The 13,348-nt window shown below is 39.5% G+C and overlaps 1 protein-coding gene across 3 annotated transcripts in view; it reads left to right on the top strand.

Annotated features, from left to right (window-relative positions):
• The window catches only part of SWAP70 (switching B cell complex subunit SWAP70), a 73,972-nt gene that overhangs the window by 10,401 nt on the left and 50,223 nt on the right, over positions 1 to 13,348 (top strand). For all 3 annotated transcript variants that reach the window (XM_029956279.1, XM_029956278.1, XM_029956277.1), the window contains exon 2: positions 12,647 to 12,787. In XM_029956279.1, the coding sequence (XP_029812139.1) occupies positions 12,647 to 12,787 (141 nt within the window). The remainder of the gene's footprint in view (positions 1 to 12,646; positions 12,788 to 13,348) is intronic.

Genomic DNA, 13,348 nt, shown 5'->3' with positions numbered 1-13,348 from the left:
TAACTTCACTTTGCAATTATGGTTGCAGTGTGAATTACATGTCAGTCCTGGAAATGTCTTGAAATAAGCTTATTGGCTGTGCACTTTTACCCTGTTTTTAGAAACAAAGTGTTTTGTCTTAAATTGTGCCCTTTTGAAGTAAAAAAGGATCGAAGTGGAAAAAAATTTGGGGGAAACAACGTGGGTAGTTTGAAAAAAAATTCTTTTTTAATGTTTGTTTATTTTTGAGAGAGAGAAACTGAGCATGAGTGGGTGAAGGGCAGAGAGAGAGGGAGACACAGAATCCAAAGCTGTCCGCACAGAGCCTGACGTGTGACTTGAACTCATGAGCTGTGAGATCGTGACCTGAGCTGAAGCTAGATGCTTAACCAACTGAGCCACCCAGGCACCCCAATAGTATGAGTAGTTTGAATCTTTATTCATTTCTCATTGATAGGTTTTCAACTAAATATCTTCTTAAAAATAGTTTTTAAAGAATGTTTAAGCGAGAGTGCAAGCAGGGGAGGGGCAGAGAGAGAGGACGACAAAGGATCCAAAGCAGGCTCTGTGCTGACAGCAGTGAGCCCAATGCGGGACTCAAACCCACAAACCATGAGATCATGACCTGAGCCGATGTTAGACTCTCAACTACTCGAGCCCCCAGGCATCCCTCAGCAAAATATCTTTTGTTCTTTGCTTTCCATTTGGTTTATGTATCTTATGAATAATGTCGTATGTTCTGTTCCCATGTAGGCATTTAACCTCAAAAATTTTTAACCATACTGGTTATAAAAGTAATTGAGCCTGGCCAGTGTCTCAGTTGAACATACAATAGTCTCCACTTAACTGCAGTTTTGACTTTTATGGTTTCAGTTACCTGCAGTCATCCATGATCTGGAAGCAGTATGTATCCAAAAAAAACCCCTGTATTTGTGGTTCAGTATTATTTATGGTGTCAGCTGGGATCACCTGGGAGTCTTGGAATATCTCCTGTGCCTAAGTGGGACAACTCTATAAAGGAAGCAAGTTGTAGTAAAGGGCTTTTATTGTGTGAAACACAATGTAAAAATATGGTAATTCTTGTGAACTTGGCATGTATAATATTTTCTCCCTAATCTTTAGTGTTATGTTTCTGTTAATCTCTGTGGTAGAAGTTGTTTCTGTGGAAGAACTAAAAATCTGATCACAAAGCAGTAAAGACAGCTCTCCATAAAGAACATGTAAGAGACATTTGAAAATCTTAAAATGGTAATAATGGATTCTACGTTATTTCCTTTCTTCATTTCTTATTTCCTAATAACTTTTCAGTGAGATAAGTGGGAAACTTTGGGGTTTTCTTTTTTTGAAATAACATGTAAACTTCTGCTTTACTGAAGGTAATATACAAACCATGAGGCACCGTGTGTATGTGTATGAACCTCCATCTTAAGAGCCAATGTGCATTTCCTTTGGCTGTAAGGTAGTGATTTTTAAGATCAATTCTATAATTTTTGTCTATTTATTAATTGTCATTCCTATGTAAAGACAAGTGTTAATTTTCCAATTCTGTTTAAGCTTTCACCAAAAAAAAAAAAAAAGGTTCTGGAAGCAGAGAAGAAGGGAATCTACCTAGTTTATGGTGAGGATTGCAGGAGTTAAGGCCAGAGAATGCTTCTAGGGGAAGAGATATTTGTCACTGACTTTAAGGGATGTGTCAAACTGGTCCATAAGAACATCTGTGATGAAAGATTTGGAAAGTAATCCCTTAGAAATACAGGAAGAAGTTTCAAGAAAGAGAACTAGTTGGGGAGTCAGGAAACCTGTCTGTGCTCCAATACTTACGTGGCCATGGGAAATCACTTCTTTCTGGGCTTGTTTTCTCATTTGTAAAATGTGGATTACCAGATGAGATCTTTGAAGGTTAGCCTTCTAATTTAACTATGTTGGCTTGATGTGTTTACCACAGTCATATCCTGTTGAGTGTTTGCTAGGCAGCAGCTCTTTGTTGGGGTCTCAGAGGGGAGAACGGGACCTGCTGTTGGGGGCAAAGAGCCCCTGTTTCCCCAGCATTACATTTTCTGGTTAGCCCTAAGCCGATAGAGCACCTCACTCAGTGGAGAAAGGAGTTGGCATAGGGGGTGCTGAATTAGATTTAGCAATAGGATAAACTGTAAGTAAAAGAGGTACAAGAAGAGGAGAGTCCATAATTTTGTTGTTAAAGGAATGATAGTGCCAAAGTCAGAATCAGGGTGGGAAACCTGTTTTGGGGAGAAAGATGATGAGTTCTCCTTTGGAATTTTTGGATGTGAGGCAGATCTAGTATTAGGGATATAAATCAGAGTTCAGTTGAGATGCCAAAACCAGAAGGCGATCTGAGAGTTATTAGAATACAGGTGACTTAGTGTTGTCAAAATAAAAGCACTTTTCAAGAAGAGAATGAGGAGAAAGAACTCAAGACTGAAAATTGAGCTTTGGGAAAGGTCTGCATTGGGAGAATGAGGGGTGAGAGAGGTGATCCCATAAAGGCACCTTTGTAGAGGAAAGAGAAGAGCCAAAATAAGTCTGAGAGGAGGGATATGATCCAGATTGCCAAGTGCCAGGGACTTGGGAGAGTGACTTGTTCAGAAGGTATCTGTCCCATGTTGGGTTCTCCAGGAAGCAGATGCAGAGACAGAGTTGGGAGTGCAAAAGGGTTATTGGGGAGAAACATCTATGGAAAAAAAGAGGAAGCAGGACTGGGAAACTGAACTGTCAAACGGAGGTATGACATGACAAAACTGGGAGCAAATGATGCCCCCATCTTGCTCGGTCCCCTGGCTGATAGCTGGAGGCTCTCAGCTCATCAGTCCTTGTAGCTGGGCTGCCGTTCCTTTCTTGAGGGATCGAGCGGTACCTCTCTGTCTGCCACAGAATCCTTTTGAAAAAGCAATTTCATGAGATTAATAGGGTTGGAAGCCATATTATGGAGACCATAAAGAGAAAAGAGTGGTTAGAAGAGAGGGCAGCAAAGTTAAATCTCAGATTTGTGATCTTTATCATCACCTTGGGTATACATCGTGGCTTGAGATTTTCTTCTGGAGAAGAGTGTACTATATTGAACTATTGTACTAATTTTTCTTTCTTCTGTTGTAGAGTTTTCTACTACACTTATTAATTCTTATTGAGTCGTATCCTCAAAAATACTCAAATTTTGAGGAACTGGATAGCATTACTAGACCTCAGTCAGATGAGTTATGCCTGCTAATTCTGGTGGTGGTAATACTGATGGAGGCATTGTTTTTTATTCTAAAAGTGATCTGAATTAGAGATTCCAATTAAACAAAAATTCTCTCTGGTGGAATATAGTTGTAGTATAGTGAAATGAATTCAGAGACCCAGATCTAGGTAAAGATGATGGAGGAACAAACTAAAGCAAAAAAAAAAAAAAAAAAAAAAAAGAGGGAGAAAAGAAAATTCTTAAATGAGGCTCATTTAGCAAACATTTGTTGAACATCAAGTACTCTCTCATTAGGCACTTTATTAGGTTTTAATATTGCATAGATGGGTAAAATACAGACCTTCCCTTTATGGAACTTACAGAGTAGTGGGACAGAGACAGACACAGGAGTTAAATCTTGAAAAAAAAATTTTTTTTCTTCAGTTTATTTATGTTGAGAGAGAGAGCGAGAGAGCACATGCATGCACAAGCATGGGCAGAGAGAGAGGGGGAGAGAGAGAATCCCAAGTAGGCTGAGCCTAATGTGGGGCTTGATTCCATGACTGCGAGATCATGACCTGAGCTGAAATCAAGAGTCAGATGCATAATCGACTGAGCCACTCAGGTGCCCTGTTATAATTAATTGATCTTCTTAAACACATTTGTTTATGCTGTAGTCCAGTGGGAGGCTGGAATCTAAGGAAGCTGTCCCAGATTGGGAGACTTTGTTTGTTGCCCATTAAGTGGCTTCTTCAAGAGGGATAGCCAAGGATCATTCTCTGTGGATGACTGAACTGAGTTAATTTCATCAACTCTATAGTCCTACAATAATCTGTCTCTTCAAATTTTGTAATTTTATTGGTATTCTTTAGCTGGAACCCTTAGACATATTTAATTTAAAATTTTTCTGCAAAATTTCACTTTTTCTGATTATAAAGATAATATATAGAATATTCAGACAACACATTGAAGTATAGAGGCAAAGGTAGAATACCCAAAATTCTATGACCAAAGGCAGATGCAGTTAACTTTTCAGTGAATATCTTTCTAACATCTCTGTCTCCTCCTCCCTCTCCTCCCCCTTCTTTGCTTTGTACATATACACACATGCATGCACACACATGCATATACACCTATATATATATCCTTTTGTATATATGGGACTATGTTTCATATGCTTTTGTAATCTGTTTCTTGAACAAGTGGTAGGGTCATCTTTTTTTTTTTTTTTTTTTTTTTTTTACGTTTTTTAATTTAGTTTGGGAGGGAGAGATGGAGAGGGAGGGGCACATAGAGAAGGAGAGAGAATCCTATGCAGACTCATGCTGTCAGCGTGAATCTTGATGCAGGGCATGGTTTAATTTCATGAAATGTGAGATCATGGCTTGAGCCAAAATCAAGAGTTGGACACTTAACTGACTGAGCCCCTATGGGCACCCCAGGATAATCTTTCCATTACAACTGCACATAGATAGAGACAACCATTCTAATAATGGCTGTGAACTATTTCACTGTTTTGATGCATCATGTTTTATTTAACCACTTTCCTGTTCACAGATATTTGAGATATTTAGATGCTTTCAGCCAGGGATGCTGCTAAACATCCCACAATGCACAGGACACACCTCTCCCTGCTCCCTGAACAAAGAATTGTCTGGTCCATAATGTCAGTAGTGATTGAGAAAACCTTCTCTGTTCCTTCTTCAGTGTTGAGTGGTGGCAATCCTTATTCCCTTATATCTGTTTAAATACCAGGTATTGTTGGGGTGCCTGAGTGGCTCAGTTGGTTAAGCATCCGACTTCGGCTCAGGTCATGATCTCCTGGTTTGTGAATTTGAGCCTCACATCAGGCTCTGTGGTGACAGCTCGGAGCCTGGAGCTTCAGATTCTGTGTCTCCCTCCGTTTGTCTCTCCGCCACCCCTGTTTGCATTCTGTTTCTCTTTTTCTCTCTCAAAAATAAAACAAAACATTAAATACCAGGTATTGTTACTCAGGCATCAAGTAATAGCTCAGTTTGCGTTGTTTTGATTACTAGTGAGGTTAAGCATCTTTTCCTATATTTATGAGTCATTAGTTTCTTTTGTGAACTTTCCATACATATCCACTGTCCATTTTTTAATAGGTTTTCATCTCTTACTTAATTTCTAAGCAATTTGAATATTGGAGCTATCAGCCATTTTTTGTTGTTGTTGTTTCTTTGTGGTGTCTCTCTCTCTCTTTTTTTTTAATGTTTGTTTATTTTTATCCTTTTTGAGAGAGAGAGAGAAGAAGAGCAGAGGGGGGGCAGAGAAAGATGGAGAAAATCCCAAGCAGGGCGGAGTCTGATGCAGGGCTTGATCTCCCGAACTGGGAGATCATGATCTGAGCTGAAATCAAGAATTGGCCACTTAACCAGCTAAGCCACCCAGGCACCCTTATGGTGTCTCTTTTTAAAGGGAAATTAAAACACTTATGTGTTTACTGATACTGTCAGTTTGATTTCTGAAAAAGAATAAGTTAATGGAGTATCTGAAATAACTTATTAAAGGTAGTTCGTTTAGAATGCGGTCCAGTAGCATTTACTGTAGGAAGTTTAGTGGCATATAGTCTGTGGACAACATCACAACTGGTGGTTTTGAGTGAATTATGCTGCCATAATCTTTTCATAAGTATTATGCTCTTACTAATAGTCTCTGTAAAGGGTGTGGCTATAACTGTTAGGCAAGGTTCCCTCCCTCACTGAGCTGCAGTTAGGTATTTGAGATACTGCTAGCATATGAAATCATTCATTTAAATGCTGAATAGGAGTCCAGTGGACAGGAGGGTCAGTAAGGTTTCCCAGAGTTTGTGGAGAATGACCCAGTAACTAGACAGAAGGGAATGTTCTAGCATGCCATATGGTGGGACAGGCAGATAGATTGGGGTTCTCATCCTTGTTTTATTACTAATCAGTGTTTGACTTAGGCTAAGCCTCAGGCCCCAGTGTTCTTATCTGTGAAATAAGGACATAGGAGTAGGATATTTCCAAAGATGTTGCCATTATTAGAATAATATGGTTTTACTGTTAAAAGAGAATTTTTAGAAAGAATGTTCAGCATTTATTGAAATATATTTGAATTTATTGAAAGTCTTCTGCCTTTTGGTGCTATGGGAATGCAAGGAGGTAAGACATGGGCCTTTCTTTCAGAAATTTACCATCATATGGGGCAGTAAAATCATGTGTGGTAGTGTAAGTTAGAAATACGGAGCATTTGGGAAATGCAAAGTGAGGAAAGACCTTCTTGATTTTCGGTGGTGGAGGCTTCTGAAAAGGATGTTATGTTAGGTAGAAATGGAGGTGTAGGGGTAGTTGGAGCAAAGGCCTTGAGGGGAGAGGGGTGGTATAGGGTTTGGGGTATAGTAGGTAAACTTGTTTGGTGGTTTGGTGGGATTTGTATGGTTGGTACATAGCACTAGGAAAAAACACTAGAAAGATAAAGAGGGCTCGACTTATCCAGTGACTTAAATATAGGGCTGAGGTACTTATTTGGGTTTTGAATTTTAGGTGAAGGAATAATGTGATAGAAGCCTTACTTTAAAATTAATTTGGTAAAAGTGTCTAGGATGGTGATTACATTTAGGGACTGAGTCAACATTGACTTTGAGATTTCTGAGGCTGAATACAATGAAAATAATTAAGAGAAAGCAAGCAAGACTTAAACAGTGACAAGCTGGATGAAAGGATATTGTCAGGAAAGGGAAAATGACTCTATGTGGTAAGGGGCAGGACCTCTCTTAAGACAATGCTCTTAAGGCAGGGCATAACACCAGTAGGAAATTGGTCATTCTGGCTCATTGTTAGGAAGAGTTTTCTGGTAATTCACCATTAGCATGAAATTTTATAAATCAGACAGGAATTTTCATGTATTAAAAAAAGATTGCTTATTATGAGTTATAATTCTGTGATTGTGTTGGTTCAGATAAGCTTGTTGGAATGGAGATCCCCGCCCCCCTTTTCTTCCGTGTTGAAGTTTGCCCATTACGCACATCCTGTAAAGGGAAACTGTGTGACTTGTGTATGAGCGGGGGGGGGGGGGCATTTCAGAGAACCTTTATAATCTCTACATCTTTGGGAGGGAGGAGGGTAAACATTATGCACTTGTGTGTTAAAACGCTGTTTGGTCGTTCATTATCCTTGATTTCATTTTCATGATAGTTGGAGCAAAGTACTTAAAAAGGGTAAGTGGCACGCCACTGAACAGGAACAGCCCAACCAACAGGGCTCATGCAGTTAATTAGTCATCTCTTGTCAGCAAAGACCCTGCAGAGGCAATAGTAGATAGCTATGAAAGAACTGGAAAGATGGGTTTTTGGCATGGACATGGATCTTTTATTGTAGTGACAATAGTTTATTCTTCAAATCGGGGAATGAGAGCAAAGTTGCTTAGCAATCATGTGGGCGCTAAAAGAATGGCCTTTGGAGGAGCTGGCATTTGAAGTGGGATAAATTCAACTTTTTTGAGAAACTTGCAAACACTCTGATTAGAGTGATTCAGGGACAGTCCTTATACAAATTGAGAACTTGAAGCCCTGTTTCCTCCTGATTGTTTTTGTTCTGATCTGCTTTCCAGCTTCCTCATCTCCAGAGGGGGCTAGTGCCTCTTGAAACTGGTTCCTCCAAAGGTGGATGCTAGGAGATGGGGGCTCCTTGAGAGAGAATGGTCCCAGAGTTCTAGGCATATATTCTTCACCACTGGAATTAAGTCTGCTCCACAAAGTAGTGCCAGCCATCTTGTTGGGTCCTGGAGAGCTGACTAGGTAGGGCTAGAGGAGTACCAGTCAGTCCATCACTGCACCTTAGCTACAACATGCATACACAGCCATACGGTCATAGGGCTCTTTGTTTTTCCAGAAAGAAAGTGGCAAGTGAGAAAAGTGCATCAGAGCAGGAGGCTTATGTTCTAGTCCCAGTTTCACTGCACATAAAACTCTGATTTGGGTACATCTCATAATCTCTGACTCAGCCTCTTCATCTGTAAAATAACAGTAATACCTACTTTCTCAGTGGCAAGTCTAAAACCATCTGATGGATGATATGTGTCTACTCTAAAACGCATAATAAACTATGCTACAATCTCATGGAGCGTTTACTTCTTGTTAGTTTATATTCTGGCCTTCAAGATTCTGGTTTCTTTTGATGTTTTATTTATTTTTATTTTTTTGTTTAAAAGAAACTTGAGGGGCACCTGGGTCACTCAGTCGGTTGGGCGTCTGACTTCGGCTCAGGTCATGATCTCGCGGTTCGTGGGTTTGAGCTCCACATCGGACTCTCTGCTGACAGCTAGCTCAGAGCCTGGAGCCTGCTTCGGATTCTGTGTCTCCCTCTCTCTCCCCTGCTTGTGCTGTCTCTTTCTGTCTCTCAAAAATAAATAAAAAACATTAAAAAAATTAAAAAAAAAGAAACTTGAGATACTGTCTAGGCTTTTAAAAAATTGCTGATAAATTTATTTTTTAAAGTTTAAAGATAGCCCACAATTGTTTGTTTCTCTTTCAGTAACAAAACCTTTCTATTTATCTATTACCCAGTTTGTATGTTTTTTGCTAGAAGATGACTTCCCTATTCTTGGCAGGCCATATTAAAAAACTGAATATCTGATCAAATTATAGCTCTTTTTACTAAATTCGTAAAATGAGTTTGGGTTGACAGTTAAGGATTGGGCTTTAAAAATTTTTTTGTTAGAAGCAAGTTTAACACCTTATTCTGCAGTGACGTTACCGAGACAGAGCGAATAAGCAGCGAAACATTAAACCATTATAAAACAGCAAGTGGCAAACCACTGAACAGGAACACCCTGCACCAGCAGGGCTGGTGCTCAGGTCTCCTCTAGGGCCCTTGTTCTTCAGTCCTGTCTCCCTCATGATTTGTTTAAAGATAAAGGCGGTTAAGAAAATTGTCACTGAATTCAGCTATCCTTCTGTTTCATGCAAGTGCTGTTTACTTGCCCAACCAAGGCTGAAGTCGAGAGTTCAAAACTAAATCTTTAGTGGGATCACTGATTTGAACCAAGCACCAACACATACAAGGAACATTGTTGACTTTAGAGAACTAAAACCATGATGTTCCTTATTACTAGAGAGTGTTGGACCAGGTATTACAAAACCTGAGTACTAGTCTCAGTTCTGCTAAATAACCCTATTTAAAACATTTTGTGTCTTTGAGCCAGTACTCATCACCTAGCAGATGAGAAGGATGACAATATGGCATCCAAAGACCCTGCCAGGACTTTAGGTGGAAGATCTGTGAGACTCAGAAGTAGAGCAAAGGCGGTGTGGGAGAGATTGGTGTCTTTTTTTTTTTTTTTGTACCCTGAGGAGTTTGCATTACTCATCTACTTTTCTCATGTCATTCCCCTATCTGTAAGCCTTCCCATTGTCCTTTCCTATCCCAAAAGCTCTCCTTGTTTTAAGGCCTAGGTTACATTTCATGTCCTCTGTGAAGTCACTTTAGCACACATTGTTTTCCTTTTCTGAACTCATTTATTGCCCTCGCTTCTCACTCCTCTGTTCATCATGGTGCATTGCTGTGGAATTGGTCTTCCTTTTATACCTAATCTCTAGAGAGTAGGTTAATGCAGAAGAAAAAAAATATAGACTTCAAAGATAAATAGATTTAGCTGTATGATCTTAGGTCAGCCACTTTTTAAAAATACATGTGTAATTTTTAAATAAGTAGAACACTTTTGAATAGGTAAACATTTTTTCATACTTGAAAAAGAGAGGTACAGTGAAAAGTCTTCTACCCTTGATCTACCATCAAGCAAGTCTTTCCCCTACTGTTACTAGTTTTTTATATATCCTTTTAGAGTTTCTCATTTTTTCTCTTTTACATAAAAGATGGTACAGTATATGTAGTCTTAAGTATATTGCTTTTTTCACTTAATTTATTTTGGATACCTTTTCATCTTACTGCACTGGGAGCTTCCCTATTGTTTTATGAACACACCGTGATTTAACCAGTGGTTGGGAGTTTTTACTTGATTAAAGCCCTATATGATTTCAAATTTGAATGACCTTTGAGCCTTATGTGACAGACTTGCTTATTTCTCTACACTCATATTTCTATAGTACATTGCATTTTTAAAAAGTTTTTTAATGTTTATTTTTGGGAGAGAGAGAGACAGACAGAGAGACAGAGCATGAGCAGGGGAGGGACAGAAAGAGGGAGACACAGAATCTGAAGTAGGTTCCAGGTCCTGAGCTGTCAGCACAGAGCCCAACGCAGGGCTCAAACCCACAAACCATGAGATCATGACCTGAGCCGAAGTCGGACGCCTAACTGACTGAGCCACCCATGCGCACCAGTACATTACAGTGTTTAAACACTTTATATTCTTGGGTCACCTGGGTGGCTCAGTTGATGAAGCGTCTGACTTTGGCTCAGGTCATGATCTCACTCTTTGTGGGTTTGAGCCCCGCATTGGGCTGTGTGCTGACTGTTTGGAGCCTGGATGGAGCCTGCTTTGGATTCTGTGTCTCCCTCTCTCTCTGCCCCTCCCCTGCTCATGCTCTGTCTCTTAAAAATAAAGAAAAATGTTGAAGAAATGGTATAAACACTTTAAATTCTTGAAGTTGATCCTCACAGAACCTCTTTGGGAGTAGGTAATTACTCCCTAGGTTTTACTAGGTAAATAGTGAAAGGAAGTATCTATTTGGGTCTTTGCTGACTGTGGTGCAAGATTCTTTAGCAAAAGCTCTACCGTGCTCTTTTCATGTGCTCTAAAAATAGAGGTTTTGCTTGAGAAACACAGCCTGCTTTGTAGGGGCTGATAAAAGTCTTCATTACTTCATTTATAACTATTTGTGAATTTACTTCCTTTACTTTACTTCCTTAAAACTAGCAAAGCGTGTAGAAAAGGATCTCCACATAAATGAAGCTTTGAGAAGCAAAACAAATATAGAGAGAAGATACGCAAATACTCTTTTTATAGGTTAATTTTTTTCATCTTAAAAAATCCTAACTGAAATATGTGTATGTAGAAAAAAGTAACTCATGGGGCGCCTGGGCAGCTCAGTTGGTTAAGCATCTGACTTCAGCTCAGGTGATGATCTCATGGTTTGTGGGTTCTAGCCCCACATCAGGCTCTGTGCTGACAGCTAGCTCAGAGCCTGGAGCCTGTCTTCGGATTCTGTGTTTCCCTCTCTCTCTGACCCTCCCCTCCTCACGCTGTCTCTCTCTCTCTCTCTCTCTCTCTCTCTCAAAAATAAATAAAAACATTAGAAAAATTAAAAAAAAACGTGACTCACTTAATGGCATTAAAGTCTTCAATAATATGAATGTGGTTCTTCAAGTGACTAAATGCATAGAGCTGAGAAAAATATGGAATGTTTTAACCTGGGATTTAACATCTGATAAGATCCTCTGTTGAAGGAAGTATAGCCTTAGCTGTGTATTTTGATCTGTTTAGAATGCACAAATGAAATGGAAGGGACTTACACTTTATTTTGAAATTTTCATTTAATATGAAGTTAGTACGGAGATAGCCCAAACTATTAATTCAACTACCCGAGTGTTAAAGTATGCACTTAGGTTATGCCAAGACCAGTAAGCTTTATATATGGAATGCAAATTTTCCACAAAAGAGTTCAACCATTTTGGTGACTTCTGAGATATTTTGCAATTGATTATTCTCCTCTTTCTAAACCAGGCCCTTGATTTCTTTTCTCTTTTTATATTCATGCTTTGTTATACTTACAGTGAAAACTTAGCCTAGTACTGTAGAATTTTAGAGCTATTTGGACACTTACAGATAGCTAATTAATATTTGTTACATTTGTGTATTAACTTGGCCTTTTGTGTTGAACAAGTGAGAACACTGAAGCCTGGAGAAGTGTGATTGGCTCAGATCAGTCACTTTGTTCAGAACCCTCGGCTGCAGCTGCCCAGTACCAGGTTCTTTCTCTTATGGCTCTGACTTAACACTGCTCTTCTCGGAGAAAAGTTTAATTCTGAAAATATCCTCTTGCTCTTAACCCCCTTTTTTTTTCTAATGTGAGCCAATTAATAAAAAAAACTATAAAGAACATTATAGTCACAGATAAAAATTTTTGTTTTAATTTGAATAGAGTTGATACACAATGTATGTTAGTCTCAGATGTACAAAATGGCGATTCAAGTTCTCTGATTTGCTGTGCTCACCACAAGTGTAGCCACCATCTGTCGCCATGCAGCGCTATTAAAATATCATTGATTGTATTCCCTGTGCTGTGCCTTGTATTCCTGTGTATAGTCATAGATCTTGCTTGGAACGGGCTCAGTGTAGGTATGTAAAAAAGACTTGTTTGAAGTGAACCAAAACTAGGGAGGGAATGAGGTAACTACCAAGTGAGGAACTGGCAAGCAAGCAGCGCTCACCCCAGACTTGCTGGCTTGGTCTCCATGTTTCTCTCCTAGGGCAGGGAGCAGTCAGTGTGTTCAGTGAAGCTGCCACGAGCTGGTCAGCAGATGCCTCTAAACTACTTTCTTTCCCCCTCAGGTCCTTTCTCATAACCTGTGCACGGTGCTGAAGGTTCCACACGACCCTGTTGCCCTTGAAGAGCACTTCAGGGATGATGATGAGGGGCCCGTTTCCAATCAGGGCTACATGCCGTATTTAAACAAGTTCATTTTGGAAAAGGTATGCTTCTAATGTCTTTCTGCCTACAGCATTGCTTGATTTGCACATTTCAAGTGGGCCGCAGAGCGCCTTTTTGGTGAGTTCACTGAGTTCAGGTGTGAGGCATCATGAGATAAATCAGAAAGGAAAGAAAGAATGAGAAACCAACATTGCTTTCAATTTCTTCCTCTTCTCCACTTTTGTAAAACTTGGTTTGATGTTTTCCAACTTGGTTCATCATTTTGAAGTTAAGAGCTACCTGTATTTTCTATTAGTTTGTGTAACTGTCTTCTCTCAGGGTGCTATTGAGTTTTGGTTCCACATGGATTGGCAGTGATTGCCAAAGCATCGGTTTGTTAGGGTAAACTGAATACTAAAGGTGATGTTTATCTTTACTAAATAATTATCGTACAGCCAAATTTTCATCATAGACTTTTCAGGTTACCACTCAGATGCTTCTTCTGGGGTATGAGCGAAGATTTACAAAAACCTATTATATGTTTGGAAGCCAAATATAACTTATTGGCATTCGCTGCCATGCTCATTTTCTCCCTTGGTTTGGATACTTAAAAATTGGCACAA

Source organism: Suricata suricatta, chromosome 11 (genome assembly GCF_006229205.1).
Source record: "Suricata suricatta isolate VVHF042 chromosome 11, meerkat_22Aug2017_6uvM2_HiC, whole genome shotgun sequence".
NCBI classification, from domain to species: Eukaryota; Metazoa; Chordata; class Mammalia; order Carnivora; family Herpestidae; genus Suricata; species Suricata suricatta.
This window is presented reverse-complemented; position numbering and strand designations above follow the sequence as displayed.